The 18990-nt window shown below is 41.5% G+C and overlaps 1 protein-coding gene across 1 annotated transcript in view; it reads right to left on the reverse strand.

The window, feature by feature from the left end:
- MRPS6 (mitochondrial ribosomal protein S6) overlaps positions 1-18990 on the reverse strand; it is a 98337-nt gene that overhangs the window by 54669 nt on the left and 24678 nt on the right. Inside the window, exons 2-3 of the mRNA XM_069540623.1 lie at positions 11302-11846; positions 10845-11044 (exon numbers count right to left, since the gene is read on the reverse strand). Coding sequence (XP_069396724.1) covers positions 10845-11044; positions 11302-11846 — 745 coding nt within the window. The remainder of the gene's footprint in view (positions 1-10844; positions 11045-11301; positions 11847-18990) is intronic.

The following is an 18990-nucleotide window of genomic DNA, read 5'->3' on the forward strand; positions in this document are numbered from 1 at the left end:
AAACTCACCTTGAATCCGAATCAAAACCAGTACTGAACAATGTCTTATATTCATAATTTGCACACAGGACACCTAAGCAACTGAAAACAGGACAGGTATCTGGGACTTTGGTCCTCCATCCTTCTAATACAAGCAAAGACTACACATGGGTCCCCACACGAGGACCTTCCCAGCACCTGAAATCCAAGCTCAGCTATGACCTGACCACCGCACAGTCAATGTGTTCTCATACTGAAGTATATCCACAGCAATCTGGCTGTTATAGCTGCACTTGGGTTTCTACACCTGACAAAATTAAAGCATTATAATAGGCAAGGTAGGTGTCAAGGAGACACTGAAGTCTAAACAAAGACAAAACCAGGAATTTTTTTTTTTTTTTTTGGCCACGCCACATGGCTTGTGGGATCTTACTTAGTTCCCCGACCAGGGATCGAACCCTCGCCCTCAGCAGTGAAAGCACGGAGTCCTAACCACTGGACTGCCAGGGAATTCAGAACCAGGAATTCTTGATGCTAGGACAGAAGCAGGGAAATGCCACTTTATGAGCACTGGGAGCTCCAGGTCGAGGTTTTAAGTCCCTACTTTCACTTGCAATTCCATTTTTAAGCTCTCATCCACATCAACCTCTACTGAAATGTTCCCAAAGTGGGTAAGGATTCCCTTAACTAGGGCACTGTAATCATAATAAAAATGATGGGGGAGAGGGATGGGAACAAATCAACTATATCCTGGACTTGAAAGGTAGGGAAGAACAAACTGGACCTGAGTTTATTTGCACTTTTGCTGTTATGTATCTGGAGTGAGAGTGGGGAAGTAATAAAGACAAAAAGGGCAAGTCAGTCAAGGTAATGACTTGGCTTCCATTCCATGGAAACATGAAGCCTGACCAAAAATTATAATATTGTATCATCCTCTTGTTCTATCCTCTGACTAGAAGAGCACCTCATTTTTTTCATAGTAATACTATATTCCAAGGATCATGTGTCATATAAACTAATGTGAATTTCACAGATATACCCTGAGCAAAAAAATGTCATTTTCTAGATAAATCAGTCTTTTCCAGGAAGCAGTATTTCAAACCTGTAAGGCTTTAGTACAGTGGGTGTAAACCATGCTTAAAATAAGCAATCACCCAGACATCTAAAGAAAAAGTGGACTATGAATACCAATTTCTGACAGTTCATACTAAGTCAGCGCCTCAGTCTTTGTACAGCTCTCTGAAGTCTGTACGTACACTTAGCCTAAATGGGCATACATAATCCACGAGTCCAGAACTAGAAACTGATACTACTTTTAAGCATGAACATGTCTGCCATTTACTAATTATAAGTCCTACTGTAAATCAATGACCAATTAACTAGATGGTTTCTGTCAATGTGCGAGCAGCAATTTTTGTAACCTAAATGCTAAAAGAGTTCTAAAGGCAATTAAGGATGTCTTTAAAGAACATCTCAAGCCCATCATCTAAATCAGAAATTACAAGGTGGCAGCCATACCTGACCAACAGATACATTTCCTTAGGTCCATGGTGCTTAAATATTTTTAGTTGCGACATCTTAAAAATCAGACTTCCTGTAAAATCTGGATTTCTGGCTAATAGGATAGAAAAGGACAAGCTGGCAAAACCTGGCCCACACTCCCCATGGCAATAATAGACTGTAGTGGTAAGCACCAGCACCACAAGTATGTGTGCACCCACACACACGTACAGACACACACACACACACACACACACACACCCCTACCTTCCCCCCACCCCTAGCAGCTCTACCATTTTACCACAGGCCCACCTAACTCCTTTCAGTCTTGAATTACAACACTCCAAACTATGACAAAATAAGGCTGATTCATACTTACCCAGTTTTTAAAACACCGTAGTCAAAAGAATTCAACATATAACCTTTCCATTTCTTAGGCAACTTTGTTAAACAGCTTTCATTAACTCATGAATATATTTACACTTCACATTGCCATCTCCAAACACAATGAAAATGATTTCAAAGTTAGCAGCATTACTATTCGATCTTCTTGGTCACATTCTTGTTTCTTCATCCACTATTATACACTCACACACACACATATTTCTCAACCCTGCTTCATACAGCACCCAATACCCTACATCACCCAATATTTCATTATGCAGCTTCAGAGTAAAATAATCAGGTAGAAAAAAAGTCACAAATTAAGTCTGAAACAAAGTTGGACTTAAAAAACTGACAGTTAAGTACACATCAATACAATATGTGCATTCTCTTGCAAATGGTCTTATTTTTGACTTGGATCACAGGTACCCCTGGCTTACAAGACAATTATTTAAAAATCAATCAAGCGTGTTAATGAATGTTAACATGTTAATGTTAATGAAACATATACATTCCAGCAACATATGCTATGTTTAAAAAATAATACTGTTGTATTTTAATTCCTTTGTAAGAAAAAAATCTGTACCAATAGGAGTGGAAAAAAATCTCTCAAAATCAACAATTAAAAGGAAAGATGTAGTTTTATAATACATAGCTCCATCAAAAATGAAAAGTAAAATACTAACTGAAGATATCACGTAGCAGCAGAAATCAATTAGGCTATGATCTATCTGCTCCATGTATTGATTTTACTGAAAAAGGGTCATCCCTAAAGATTTAGCAATTGGCAATTAGCAATCAAACATTTACTGAAGATTAAAATACTAAGTTTTCCATCCACCTGCCTCAAATCACCTGGACACTTAGCCTATCTAAAGTAATTCTTTTCTTTAGATTGTTCCCTGTTCTTCACTTTTCCCAACCTTCTCACTTAAAAAACACATTAAACCTAAGTACTAGTTATACAAGGTCAGATGAGAGAGATGAACACAAAGCCCACTTGCAAACAGTTTAGTTGTTGATGAGGAACCCCACTGCACTCAGACTGGGAAAGGCCAGTAGCTACTGAATAAACGCTGCACATCTGTCTGACAGAGAGGCCGTTCCAAGCAGTGGAGTTCATTCATGGGCTCCCTCACACACACATTCTACGTTTCACGGATGCAGAAGCTAGACCTTGCTTAATTAGCATGCAAGCTATTATGCAGTATGGCTCATGTTCACTAATACAAAAATTTCTGAGCAAGTACTATATTCCAGCTTTGATTCAGTCTTGGATTCTGGTAGCTTACACATAACAAAATTTATCTTTTGGGTCTCTTCATTAAGAAAGTGGGAATAATGGAAAACTACACAATAAAGTTTGATAACTTGCCTGAGATCACAAAGCTACTTTAATGACATACTGAACACCTACTACCTCTAAGGTCGTGTTACCATTTTATCTTCAAAGACGCTCCAACTGAGGGATCACTCCCGTCTTACAGACAGAAATGAGGATCCAAGAGGGTTAAGACTCCTAGTGTAGGTGCCAGGAACCAAAACCAGGTTCATTGTTTCTAAAGCTCTTTCTGCTGTCCCAGTGTCAGTTCTTTGTTTATTCCAACATAACACAACCAGGATCTTCATTTCGGATCTTAATTTCTTCCATTCATTTAGAAAACAAAAATCGGAGCACTTATTGAAGCAAAAGCCTTTGTATCCAAAACAATCATATACAAAAGTAGTAAGTAAAAAAGGAATTAAGGCTAAAATAGGAAATCAAAAAATCATACATACATAACATTTTATCTACATTTAACACATAAACGTATTTGCCAATCTTAATATGGGGTCAAGCACTTGGAGAATGGGATTGATGATGTGGAGCTCCTTGCTGACCGAAGTTTCTGCTGCTTGATCTAAACTGTACCTATAAATGCATCATCTACAATCTCCATTCCAGTTTCATTAAAGTGGAAAGCTTTAAGAAATCTTGTAAAGCAGTCTACATACAGAATCATCCTGGATTATTGTTATTCTTCCTCCAAAACTTTGGTATTACAGCCATATCTAATTCTATAGCCGTTATTTTAGTGACTCACCTTTATCAAGTTTTTCCAAAGAATCCAACTTGGTTTTCAGGAAAAAAAAAAAAAGTTTGCATTCATTTCATCAGTTTACATATTTAAATTATTATAAAAGCAAGATTACCTGCCATGAAAGAGTCTTGGAAACCAACACAACTTCTGATAAGCATACAACTCTCTCAGTGCAAAGTGTACTGACTTGAAAGCAACTTACTAGCACAAGAGGTCAGCATGCTATCTCACATTCAAGAACTGTTTTAGACAGATAGAAGAGGATTCCCCATAAGGCAGCTAAGTGAACATCAACCTTGTGTGCAAAGCAGAGCAGAGGACAGAAATGAAACAGACCTGACCCTCAAGAACATGTAACCTACCAAAGGAGATATGAAACATTCACCAATTAACTGTAATACTAAGTAGAAAGTGGTCCATGTGATAAGACACAGAAACACACCATGCAAGTCCAAAGGAAATATTATACTCATAACAGTGCAGGTCCTCAATATTTGTTTCATGTACCACATGAGTTAAAATGAACTTGAAGCATGTTTTCATGGAGATGATGGGGTAATACAGGAGGGCATTCCAAGAAAAGCAGTGTGACACAGGCACCGAAGGAAATAAAAGGGAATGGTATTTATAGGGATCTACAGCAATTCTCTTTACTTAGTACTATACGAAATGGAGAATGAAAGAAATTGAGAGATGAGGTTTAAAAAAAAAAGACTGGAGTCATATCACAGGTGGCCTTGGATGCCAGACTTCATTAGGAATATCTTTGAAAAAGAGCACATTTCTGAATGTGCTGTAATTTGGCAATGGTGTTGACACAATCAACTGATATGGGACGGTAATGATGTAATCAAAAAGGCATCATTATACAATGCTTTGTGACAATGATTTGTGTTATTTCCTTAAAAATGCATCCCAATTTAATTCTTTCAAAGTATCTCAAGAACTTATATTCTTGCACTCCAAAAAGCATATTTACAGGCATTGATTATCCTCCCCCCAGCAATATGTTAGAGAGACCACCTAAGAAACTGCAAGAATCCAAGCAAGAAACTAAGTAGTTCAGCTAGGGCAGAGAAGAGACTATATGGGATTGAGACTGAAGGAACAAAGAGTTGGATTGGTTCAGCCACATGTGATAGAAAACAGAAGCTACAAACAGAAATAAGTTAGACAAGTTTTGGGGTAGGCAACTCATTAAGTTTGAACCACATTGAGTTTGCAGACCCAAGGGAACATCCAGGAGGCTATAACCAGCACAGAAGAGTACAAAATGCCAGAGTTCTTGACTTGTTACCAAAAAAAAGGCAAACCATATGAAGGTCAAACCACATGAAGGCAAAGGTACAGTATATAAAGAGGAGGGAAAGGAAGGAATCAAAGCAGAAATCTCAGAAAACAGCACTGTAAGAAGCTAAGAGAAATGGTGAACCTAGGAAATCATGTGTCTGTAAATAAGGGATCAGCAATTTTTTTGTAAAGGACCAGATAATAAATATAAACAAATGAATAGGGTTATGTTCCAAAACACCTGCATTTATGGACTCTGATATTTGAACTTCATATAACTTTCATAAAATACTCTTAATTTTTTCCCAACTATTTAAAAATGTAAAATCCTTTCTTAAGCTCACAGACCATACAAATGCAGGTGACAGGTTGGATTTGGCCTGTGAACCATATAGTTTGCCAACTCCTGCTCTAAGTACAACAAGGATAACAGGACTGGATTAACTGTCTTTTTCCGAACCTCTGAGGGTAGTTTTTCCTTTAGATAAATTGAGAACTTACCAAACATTCATTAAATTTGAATGATTTCTTTAAATCTGACTAATTCCTTAAATTTGATTCCCCTAAGAGATTAACTACATGTGTTGGTAACATTCCTTGTTGGTTTAGAACTGCCTTCCACTAAAAAGACGTATTCCTCATCTTGAACAGACAAATTCTACCTGAACTACAAATACAGTGAAGGTACTAGATGAAAAACATTACTTCAGAATTTCCTCAATGCTTTCACACTCAGTTTTCTTTAAAGTGATTTTATAATCTAAAGGTGAGAAGATTCAACAGCAGTCTGCATCTGAAACATGTAGATTCTAAAAAGCAACAAACAGCTGTACTGAATGTGTGAGTCACGAATAACCAAAGAATTTAGTGCAGAATGTCAAACTTCTGACAAGCAGTCTTCATACATACAAACCATGTCTGGTGAGGAAGGATTCCTTACCCCCAAGCCACTCCTTGTACCTTAGCTGTAAGCTCAGGGGCAGGAACAGGACTCCTTCTTCAATCACTTGCTGCGGCAATAAGCTGTAACCCAAGAAAACTTTAGTACCAAGTGAAAGTACAACATTGCCCACAAGGCTCAAGTCTTTCGTTACTGGATAACTATTTTAAGTTGCCTGATTTCAAGTAGACAAAACACAAAGGGTGATTATTAAAGATACAAGCTAAGCTGTTAAGGGAGGGCTCACAGAAGGAAAAAGAGACTAACTTAGCCATCTGACAACTAGAACAAATATGTTTCCATTTGAACTTCTGTCTGCCACCAACTGACAACAAAAGTATCACTAGCTCCTAGTTATCAAATGTTGCCAAGCAAGTCAAGCTACAATGACATACGGTTGGCCAGTTCCATACTTGAGTTCATTATTAGACCCTATGCCTACAAAAAGTATCTAAAATGCAAACATTTTGTAGCAATTACTTTCACAAGATCCTAAACTTGGGACACAACTCTAGAGCACACAACTTTTGCCAGGTTTTCTAACCCAAAAGGCTTGACTGAGGAGAAATAGAAGAGACTCTTCACTGCATTATCAGAAAACCTACTGCTTTGCACAGTTTTAGGAATATCACTACACTCCTATTTCTAAACTTATAAAACCCAAGTCATAAATTAAACTCAGTACATCGTAGAACTCTTTACTTACAAAGAACTAATTCAATGTTATCGTAAAATTTAAAATATAATCTGATTTTCAATGAAATTAAAAATGAAGGATATTAAACATAAAATAACTTGTGAAATCTCTTTTAATGAAAAAGAATTTGATTTCCAAAGTAGCTATCTACTTTTATTCTTATTTGAAAAATTATGCCAGAGGATATATAAATGCTATTTTATTGTACATACCTATATTCACTTAGAATTAAACTAATTATTATTTAAACCATTAACCTTTAATTCTTCATGTAAAAATTCCTAAGTAGAAATGAGAAGACTTCAGGAAAAAATATTTTCCCAGGGCTTTCACAACTCTAAATATGCCAATTGTGATCATCCTCTGGGCAAACGTGCTAAGACATGATAAAGTGTTCCTAAACTAAGTAACCAAAATATATAAATGTCCTGCATAGATCTTTTTTTAACCTCAAAATTCCTCTTCCTGAGCCTATCCCAAACGTAAAAATTTTCTACGAAGTTCACACAGCTTTTCAACACAGTGTGTGGCTTTAAAATTCAAAAATTGTCTTTTCAATCTATCTTTTACCTAGCTGAAATGAAATACCAATGTGTTAAATCAAATTTCAAAGTGAAATCAAAGGACAAGCCATTTCTCAAACTCTCAGGGGACCTCAGAACTCAGTGTCATATCTCACCTACCAAATGCATGACCCCTCCTCCTCTATCTACCTAAACATTCCCACTGCAAGAGGTCAGGGTAGAGGTGGAGAGAAAACTCACCATCTCACAGGCAATTCGTTACTTTTTCAGTTGTTAGAAAAGGTTTTCCATATGCTGAATTGAGACTGCCTGGAACCCTGCAGCTTGTGATCTTTCTTCTACAGCTATGTCCTTCCATACTACAGCCTTGAAAACCGTGTTTGCCAGAAAGGAATAAAACTCTTACGATGCTGACCGATGACAAGACTTTTCAATACCTTTTTATTCTGGAGACACGTCTACCTAACAATCTACAACTGGTCTAAGCAACCACCTTTTCAAATGGCTTTAGTCATCACCTTTAAAAGTCTGGTTTCACAACATCCATTACTCTACTGCATCAACTTTCAGAATTAACCACATTTATCTACTTTTCACGCTAAATTAAAAACAGGGGGAATACAGAAAGACAACTTTACATACACACGTATGAATAAAATTCAAGCTAAATGGTACCTGCAAATAAATTTCTTCTTGGGAGGGCTGGTATCTACATTCGTTAGTACACAAACTTGAAAGCGCAACACAAGCAGCGATTCATTATAATGGACTTCCAATTGCAAACTGAGAAAAAGATAGAACTGAAACTTCTAAGTGACTAACACACAATTGTATGTAGTTCAATAAAGATTCATTCTATATACTACACCCTGAAATCTTCCAATGGGGACTCCCACGAGAGTCTGTGCTACAGTGCAGTGGGTCTTTAACACAAGAAATGCTGTGAGAGCCTCAACACAGTACCTGCATCTAAAGTTTTAAATCTCTTCTATGCTCAGTTTTCACCATAAAGAGAGGAGGAATGCTCTTCAGGCCTACAGAGTACCACAAAAAAGAAACAGGAAAACCTCTCTGGGAATCCAAGAAAAGACTGCAACTTCCACATCTTTTACAAGAGTTGTCTAACATTAGAATATTTCCTCAATTCCAAGATACATAAATGATCTGAGGAAGGTGGGAAAGGAAAATAAGTCATCAAGGGGTACACTAAGAGGTATACATTTCAGAATCTAAAAATATAAAAGATATGCGTCTTAAAGTTGAGGAGTTACATAGAATAGGCTACCTGCAAGCGGACCTGCAAACCACTGCATATTAGAAGGAAGGCTTCCCCAAAGCCTGTCAGAGATATACAAGCTCATGGTGGCATTTTTCATTCATTTCCCCCAAAGTATGGATCTTATTTTAGGATCCAATTTCCCCAAATGGAAAGCAAGCAAAACTGTTCAAAACCAGTAAGTCTTTGTGTTTGTTACCCATTGACAACCTACTCAAAAACAGGTTTTATGAACAATACAAAAAGAGAAATTTTTTGTTGTTTAATCTTACTTTATTTAGGTCAAGGATCTCTTCAACACAACTTCATCATTGTTACAATGTCCTTATCTGTAGCCATGGAGGCCTCCGCCTCCAGGGAGGAGTTCACCTTGATTATTTGCAAAGGGCCCCTGCCCAACCTCACCAGGATTTCAAGGAAGGTTAATTGAATTATTATTTTAAATACACTGTACTATGTGGCTTATCTGAACTGGAGTAAAAAATGTATGATCCACACCAAAGACTGTGAATCCTGGTTGTTACAGGATACAAAAAAAAAAAAGGAACACAGAGGAAATACATTTAACTAACATACTTGAAGCTCTGTTGACAAATGTACAGTACTTGGCAGCTATGCTAAAGACAAAGAAGAGTTCTGAATTTTCATTCCAAAGGTTTATGGAATGAACAAATACTATGTCTATACGTTGACTCAAATACATTGACTGTTTAATGATACTTGTTTTCTCCCTAAAACAAGGTGAAACAAAAGAAATTTCAGTATCTCCATTTCCCAGGTTCTGATAGCTCCTAAAACGCATAACTTAAAGGGAGGACTTAAACTGCCACATAATTTTAAATGTTTCCTTTTTAATACTGTGCTTTTCTTTTCTTCATTGTTCCCATTCTCTTTAAGCAGTGTATTTCAGTATAGAGAGAAGAGGGCCAAGAAAGGGGCAATACTCAGGAGGCTAAACAATGCAATCTTACCCTCCCCCAAATTCAGGGAGAACAAGCTTGGGGACACAATGGCATGCCTGACCAGACTCTCCAGACCTGATCGAGAGACACTGGTGTCTTTTCCACTTTACAGTGTGCAAAGAACGGAACGATTTTCTAATGCTCTGTGATTGGCAGCGTTTCAACAGCGCTTGGACCAAGACCCCAGGCTTAACTTCCTAACAGCTCCTTTTCAAAACTGACCCAAAACATGGAATGTGCCCAAGCCTCTGGCGCTGTAGGAAGCTATCTTCCCAAAGTTCGAACATCGAATTATTATCATTTTTATTATTATACCTGGAAGGGAAGGGGGGGAGGAAAAAAAGCACACACCACACTCTACGTTACCGAATTCACGGAAGAATGGGGATTTCGGCGACGGCTTGAGGAGTACCTGACCCAGAACAGAGAACGAAGAGCTGCCTCCGGGCCGCGGGTCCCTGTCCTCGGCCACAGCGTTACCTGGAGTGAACGGACTGCAGGATCGCTTAACATCCCTCCAAACCTGAAATCCTCTACCTCAAGAGCAATCAAAAGCAGAGGGAGCCAAATTTCTTCCGGAAGGCGCAAAAAAGGCCACAACTTGGATGAATGAAACTGGGCTAAGGGCACCCGGAGCAGGGCTGTCGCTGAAGTCAGAAAACGAGAAGTCAAAGATTTTTTTTTTGACGTGAGAGCCGGTTCTACGCGACCGTGGTCCAGACAATCGCACAAACACGCTTTGGAGAAGGTTTTATTGAGCGCGGACAGTTCCGGGGCGGCCGGCGGAGGCGAGGCGGAGGCGGGTGGGCGGCGGAGCTGGGCCGGAGCGGGCGGCAGCGGCGGGGCCGGCGACGAGGCAGCTTCGCGACGGCGGGCGCGGGACCCGGGCCGGGGTCGGGCGCTGGCGCTTGTCCTCCCGCGGACCTTCCACTGGACTCCCGCGGGCCGCCCCGCCCCCCGTCCCCCGCCCGCCCGCCAGCCAGACCGCCCGGCGGCCGCGTGCGAGGCACACCCTCCCGCGGCCGCGCGCACGCGGCCTCGCCGGGCCGGCCGGCCCCACGCGCCCCCTCAGCGCGGACGCCCGCCGCCCGCAGCCCGCGGCCCCGGCCCCCTCCGGCCGCGCGGGGAGGGCGGGGAGGGCGGGGGGCGGCGGCCTAGCGGCTGCGAGGGCGCCCGCGCGGGAAGGCGGGTTCTGAGGGGAAGGTCACTTACCCGCTGCATGGCTTTCAGGATCAAAGCCAGCTCGTAGCGGGGCATGCCCGAACACGCAGCTCTCGGCTCCGAACCGAGCCGGCTCCCGGGACGCAGGAGGGCGGGGACCGCACGGACCGGACAGGATGCTGGGCCGGAAAGCTCCCAGGCGGCGAAAGCACACTCCGGCCGAGCGAGCCCGGGCTTTAAGGCTCTGGCAGCTGCGCAGACGGGGCGCCACGCCCCCTCAGCGAGCCACGCCCCCGTAGGCCAAGCCACGCCCCCTCTGTAAGGCGGCTGCGCCGCCCCCCTCCACAGCCGCGCTCCCCGCCGCCCGCGGTCCCCGCCGGACCCCCCACCCTGGCCCCGCAGGTGCTGCGCGGGGGGAGGCACCGCGGGTTCGGCCGGGAACCTCCAGCGCCAGCCGCACGCCCCCTCCAACCCTGCCGCCGCCGCTGCCGCCGCGCTTGCTACGTACAGTTCTCGAACCAGCTGGAACTTTCCATGCCTTCCGTCTCATCCTGGGCGGCGGGCGAGCCTGCGCCCCCGTGTGCGCGTGCGCTGCGGTGCGGTCTGGCCCGTGCGCGCGCCCCTACCCCGCGACTTATCGGCGTGAGGGGCCTCCTCCGTGGCTGCGCTGCTCCGTGCGGGATCTCGGCCGGACCAGGGGCGCTCTCCGCCCCCGGCCGCGCACCTGGGTTCCGGAACGTTCCCGCTTCTGTCTGCGTCCCCCACCCGCACTCCGCGGGGGATACAGGGGCTGGGGGGCCGGCTACCCCTCGCGCCCTTGCCCACAGCTCTCCGTTCCAGTGCGGCTGCTGGCGCGGCTTCCCGGGGCCCCTTCTGCGGCGAAGTGGGCGCCAGGCGCAGGCAGTGGGCCGCCGGGTTCGGATCGTGCCCGTCCCTCGCCGGCTGCCTGACCTTGGGCAGGCTCCTACAAAAAGGGGATGCGAAGGGCACCTACTTCCCAGGGCTGTGATGCCTCTGAGTGAGTTGATGCTCTTAAACCGCTGAGAACGATGCCTGCACAGACCGGCATTTGTTATTCTATGAGCACGGCCTGACCCACGTGCTGTTGCTAAGGATAGGCTAAGACTTTGGCGCAAATGTTTACTGGGCGTTCATTTAGAGAACCAGCTGAATGCTTGGAAAGCCACTTAGTAACTGTCCAGGATCGTGCGTGCCCTGGAAGGAGTGGAGCCTCATCCTGTGTACCCCTTACCCCCTCAAGCACGAACGCAGAGGTCACCTCCCTCCAGCCGTTGGCAGTACTCTCCCTGACAGGAGTTGTACTAAATGCATTTGTCTCCAGCTGCACTCTTTAGAGTCGGAGTCCCCTGCAACTGTAGCCTCTGCCCATGCTTGCCCCATTAAAATGGTCCGTAGGCGAAATGTTTGTCAACTTTTAAGTGCTTTAATAATAGGTAAAACTTACTGAGCACTAACAATGGATCAGGCACCACGCTACGATTTTTACATTGCAATGAGGCAAGAACTATTCTTAACCCCACTTTAGGGATTTAGAAATACAGACACGCAAAGGTTATGATAGTAACAGAGACAAAGTTTGCATCCAGACTATGGAGACTGAGCTCATACTCTTATTCAGTAGACGTGCTCTGTGTGAACCAAGAACGAGTCCCTTTGTCACCTTATCCAGACACCTTTCTATTTCTCATCCCCAACCTCCCATCCATCACCAGAGATGAGGATGGTTTGAACACAAACTCTTCTGTGATACCTGGATTTTAACATTTTCCTTTCGTGGACTACACCACACATATTCTTCCAAAGAGAAACCATAGAAGTATTAATACAAATTACCTGGTTAGTGTAATTTCGCCTTTGGATATAAAGAGTAGAATATTGTAAATAAATAAAATAAGGAAGTAAGGAATTTTCTGGACCTTCAGAAGTGAGTTACAGGTTTCCCAGGATGGTCCCTACTTCAACTGTCCCTCCTGTTATCAATCATATGTCCCCGTTTGAATGAGAACATGTGGACCCCAAAGGAATATGCTGAGCCAAAGACCAGGGCAATACCAAGAGCTGACTTCAGCTTTTAGCATTCCACCTAGGAAGCGCCACAGTTTCCCCCAGTGCCCAGGGGTGAGTGAGAATGTGGCTGCTGCTTCTCCTCCTCCCTCTAACCTGAGAAGTAGCATAAGGAAATTAGCCTGATTGCCTAATGCTTCAACACAGTCAGCACCCCCAACTCTCCCAAGCTGGTGGCTGCCTGAGGGCTCATTCCATTTCTTCTGAAAAGGAGAAAATGGAACATTGTACTCCTTTGATTATTTGAAATGCTGATTAAAACAGGCCTTCTGCAGTGAAACTTGTAAATAAGGAAGTATCCCATGTTCAGTAGCTGTTTACTGTTCCATCTTTTGTTGTTGTTAATAAACTTTACACCCCTTCAATTTTTTTTTTTTTTTTTTAAGCACAGCTGCAGAATGCTGGCGGGATCATTTTAAAATAATAATGAAATCATAGAGAATGCTGCTGCGAATTTAGTGTCTTCCTACTGTAACTATAAATGTAAATTCACCAAAAAAGATTTTTGTGCAATGTATAGTCATCATTTAGAATTATAAAATATTTCTTCAGTATCCATGTATAAATTTTAAGATTGCTCTGATGCTTAAGAATAAGCTTAACCAAAAAGGTGAAATGTCTGTATACTGAAAACTACAAAACACTGATGAAACAAATTAAAGCAGACACAAATAAATGGAAAGATATCCATGTTCATGGGTTGGAAGAATTAATATTGTTAAAATGCCAATAGTTCCCAAAGCAATCTACAGATTCAGTGCAATCCCTGTCAAAATCTCAATGACAATTTTTAGAGAACTTCTTTAAAAGAATCCTAAAATTCATGTGGAATTTCAAAAAAAACGCTGAATAGCCAAAGCAATTTTGAGCAAGAAGAACAAAGCTGGAGGCATTATAATTCCTGATTTCAAACTGTATTACAAAGTTATAGTACTCAAAATGGTACTAGCATAAAAACAGACATACAGACCAATGGAACAGAATAGAGAGCACAGAAATAAACCCACACATATGAGATCAATGGATGATTTTCAACAAGGGTCTAAAAATACACAATGGGAAAAGGATAGTCTCTTAACATATAGTGCCAGAAAAACAGGATATTCACTTGCAAAAGAATAAAATTGGACTTGTCTTACACCACACACACACACACACACACACACACACACACACACACATCAACTCAAAATAGGTTAAAGATGTATATATAAGACTTGAAACCATAAAACTCCTAGAAGAAAACATAGGGAAGAAGCTCCTTGACATTGGCCTTGGTAATAATTTCTTGGATATGACACCAAGAGCAAAGATAGACAAATGGGATTGCATTAAACTAAAAAGCCTCTGCACAGCAAAGGAAATAATCAACAAAATGAAAAAGAAACCTACAGAATGGGAGCAAATATTTGCAAACTATATATCTAATAAGGTGTTAATATCCAAATATATAAGAAACTCATACTATTCACAGCACTAAATAAATAAATAATAACCTGATTTTAAAATGGGCAAAGGAACTTAACAGACATTTCTCAGCAGAAGGCATGCAAATGACCAACAAGTACATGAAGAGGAGCTTGACATCACTAATCATCTAGGAAATGCAAATCAAAGCCGCATTGAGATATCACCTCACACCCGTTAGAATAACTATTACCGAAAAGTCAAGAGACAACAGGTATCGCGAGGGTGTGGAGAAAAGGGAAACCTGTACACTATTGGTGAGAATGTAAATTGGTGCAGCCACTATAGAAAACGGTATGGAGGCTCCTCAAGAGATTAAAAATAAAACTCCCATATGATCCAGCAATCCTTCTTCTGAGTATATATCTAAAGGAATGAAATCAAGATGTTAATGAGATATCTGCACTCCCATGTTCATTGTAGCATTATTCATAACAGCCAAGACAGGAAAGCAGTCTAAATGTCCATGAGTGGATAAAGAAGATGTGGTAAATGGGACATTATTCAGCCTTTAAAAAGAAGGAAATTTTGCCATTTGTGACAACATGGGTGAACCTGGAGGACGTTATGAAAGTGAAATAATCCAGACACAGAAAGACAAGTACTATATGATACCACTCATATGAGGCATCTAAAAATAGTTCAACGCATAGAAGCAGAGAGTAGAATGGTGATTGGGAGGACCTGGGAGAAGCAGGGGAAAGAGGAGGTATTAGTTAGTCAAAGAACACAGTTTCAGTTCTACAAGAAAAAAAAAATTACTCTGTAATTTAGAGTCTCCTAAAGATTTGATATGGTATACATTTAAGATTTGATTAGCCAGAAATTATAATACATTTTCAAGTAAGTTTTTATGAGAGGGAATAGAAAAGAAAAAATAAGAAGTCAAAATCTGATCCTATTTCAAAAAAGTAACCTCAGCTTATGCCCTACATAAGTTTAATCACGTTTACCCTTTTATTCTATATTACAGTATAATGAGGCTTGACCTTGAGTCACACTAGATCATTAATTCTCAAAGATATCTCAAAGAGTCCTGTATCTCTAAATACAACCCTCAGAAAGTGAAGAAATGTGAATGTTTTCAATCAACGGAGAAAATAATCCCACGGTGGAATCAAGTCATATTTAAGGCTGTCAATCATCACTCTCATCAGCCTATCATCTTCTTGCTGATGAAAGGGAGCCACCATTTCTGGCAAATGTGAGCTCCCCATCCTGTATCTCACTTCACTAAGACCTGAGATTGTTCCATCGCTAATTGCTCCCAGAACATGGACCTGTAAAATCCTGTTTCTCTGCCTGACTGCTCAGTACGTACCTTTGTTCCTCATCCGATGGCCCACACCCAAGTGACAACATTTCACGCTTATTTTGTTTTTAAATGATTTACCAGTATACCGGTGGTAATTCCTAAACCCCCTACCCACAGCCTTGCCCACCCTTTTAGATCCTTTCAGCCTTGTTGATTTGCCTGTGATTCTTTCTGTCTTCTCAGCAAGCCTCTAAGAAATATCTAGGCTAATCTTTACCTCTCTCACCCCGTCAGCTTGCATGTGCTATTGGTTGTGTGCCTTGCAGAATGAAATCCTGTGTGCTACATATGTTGTTAGGTCAGGCATTTGGGGAGTTCCCTAAACATCTTCCTCTCTTTTAATTCCCCAATTTCCAAGTTTTGTTTGTTTGTTTTTTTTGCGGTATGCGGGCCTGTCCCGTTGCGGAGTACAGGCTCTGGACGCGCAGGCTCAGCGGCCATGGCTCACGGGCCCAGCCGCTCCGCGGCATGTGGGATCTTCCCGGACCAGGGCACGAACCCGTATGCCCTGCATCAGCAGGCGGACTCTCAACCACTGCGCCACCAGGGAAGCCCCCAAGTTATTTTTTTAATCTTGAAAAAATAAGGGTTTTTTGGGCGGGTGGGGGGGGGGGTGCAGCTCAAATTTGGGCTCCACTTATAAGAAAAAAAAGAAGATAAAGCAAAGTTTGCCTAAAATGGAATGTTCTCTTACTTGCACCCTTGCCTACCCTCGCCTGCAAATAAATTATGGGATGTTTGTGGGAGATGTTCTCCTTACCACAATATCTTATTTTTTAGGAAAGAAATGCTTAATGTATTTTTTAACTTTATGACTTTAAAAAGACAAAATACTTCCTGCATCTCCACTTATTGAAGCAGTTAGTTTTTCTTCTAACATTATTGTGAAGTATCCCCAACTGCCTATTGCAGGCCCAGAATTGTTCTTTTTTTTTTTTTTTAACATCTTTATTGGAGTATAATTGCTTTACTTTCTGCTTTATAACAAAGTGAATCAGCTATACATATACGTATATCCCCATATCTCCTCCCTCTTGCATCTCCCTCCCACCCTCCATATCCCACCCTTTAGGTGGTCACAAACTACTGAGCAGATCTCCCTGTGCTATGCAGATGCTTCCCACTAGCTATCTATTTTACATTTCGTAGTATATATAAGTCCATGCCCTCTCTCACATCGTCCCAGCTTACCCTTTACCCTCCCTGTATCCTCAAGTCCATCCTCTACATCTGTGTCTTTATTCCTGTCCTGCCCATAGGTTCTTCAGAACCACTTTTTTTCTTTTTTTTTTTTTAGATTCCATATACATGTGTTAGCATACGGTATTTGTTTTTCTCTTTCTGACTTACTTCACTCTGTATGACACACTCTAGATCCATCCACCTCACTACAAATAACTCAATTTCGTTTCTTTTTATGGCTGAGTAATACTCCATTGTATAAATGTGCCACATCTTCTTTATCCATTCATCTGTCGATGGACACTTAGGTTGCTTCCATGTCCTGGCTATTGTAAATAGAGCTGCAGTGAACACTGTGGTACATGACTCTTTTTGAATTATGGTTTTCTCAGGGTATATGCCCAGTAGTGGGATTGCTGGGTCATATGGTAGTTCTATTTTTAGTTTTTTAAGGCACATCCATACTGTTCTCCATAGTGGCTGTATCAATTTACATTCCCACCAACAGTGTAAGAGAGTTCCCTTTTCTCCACACCCTCTCCAGCATTTATTGTTTGTAGAGTTTTTGATGATGGCCATTCTGACCAGTGTGAGGTAATACCTCATTGTAGTTTTGATTTGCTTTTCTCTAATGATTAGTAATGTTGAGCATTCTTTCATGTGTTTGTTGGCAATCTGTATGTCTTCTTTGGAGAAACGTCTATTTAGGTTTTCTGCCCATTTTTGGACTGGGTTTTTTGCCTGTTGGATATTGAGCTGCATGAGCTGCTTGTATATTTTGGACATTAATCCTTTGTCAGTTGCTTCGTTTGCAAATATTTTCTCCCATTCTGAGGGTTGTCTTTTCATCTTGTTTAAGTTGTCCTTTGCTGTGCAAAAGCTTTTAAGTTTCATTAGGTCCCTTTTGTTTATTTTTGTTATTATTTCCATTTCTCTAGGAGGTAGGTCCAAAAGAATCTTTCTGTGATTTATGTCATAGAGTGTTCTGCCTATGTTTTCCTCTAAGAGTTTTATAGTGTCTGGCTTTATATTTAGGTCTTTAAAACATTTTGAGGGCTTCCCTGGTGGCGCAGTGGTTGAGAGTCCGCCTGCCGATGCAGGGGACACGAGTTCGTGCCCCGGTCTGGGAGGATCCCACGTGCTGCGGAGTGGCTGGGCCCGTGAGCCATGGCCGCTGAGCCTGTGCGTCCGGAGCCTGTGGTCAGCAGCAGGAGAGGCCACAGCAGTGAGGGGCCCGCATACCGCAAAAACAAAACCAGAAACAAACAAAAAAAACATTTTGAGTTTATTTTTCTGTATGGTGTTAGGGAGTGTTCTAATTTCATTCCTTTACATGTAGCTGTCCAGTTTTCCCTGCACCACTTATTGAAGAGGCTGGCTTTTCTCCATTGTATATTCTTGCTTCCTTTATCAAAAATAAGGTGACCATATGTGTGTGGGTTTATCTCTGAACTTTCAATCCTGTTCCATTGATCTATATTTCTGTTTTTGTGCCAGTACCATACTGTCTTGATTACTGTAGCTTTGGAGTATAGTCTGAAGTCCAGAAGCTTGATTCCTCCAGCTCCATTTTTCTTTCTCAAGACTGCTTTAGCTATTCGGGTCTTTTGTGTTTCCATACAAATTGTAAAAGTCTTTGTTCTAGTTCTGTGAAAAATGCCATTGATAGTTTGACAGGGATTGCATTGAATCTGTAGATTGTTTTGGGTAATATAGTCATTTTCACAATGTTGATTCTTCTAATCCAAGAACACGGTATATCTCTCCATCCGTTTGTATCATCTTTCATTTCTTTCATCAGTGTCTTATAGTTTTCTGCATACAGGTCTTTTGTCTCCTTAGGTAGGTTTATTCCTAGGTATTTTATTCTTTTTGGAGCAATGGTAAATGGGAGTGTTTCCGTAATTTCTCTTTCAGATTTTTCATCATTAGTGTATAGAAATGCAAGAGATTTCTGTGCATTAATTGTGTGTCCTGCTACTTTACCAAATTCATTGATTAGCTCTAATAGTCTTCTGGTAGCATTTTTAGGATACGCTATGTATAGTATCATATCATCTGCAAACAGTGACAGCTTTACTTCTTCTTTTCCAATTTGTATTCCTTTTATTTCTTTTTTGTCTCTGATTGCTGTGGCTAAAACTTCCA

This window comes from Delphinus delphis, chromosome 4 (genome assembly GCF_949987515.2).
Source record: "Delphinus delphis chromosome 4, mDelDel1.2, whole genome shotgun sequence".
Lineage (NCBI taxonomy): Eukaryota > Metazoa > Chordata > Mammalia > Artiodactyla > Delphinidae > Delphinus > Delphinus delphis.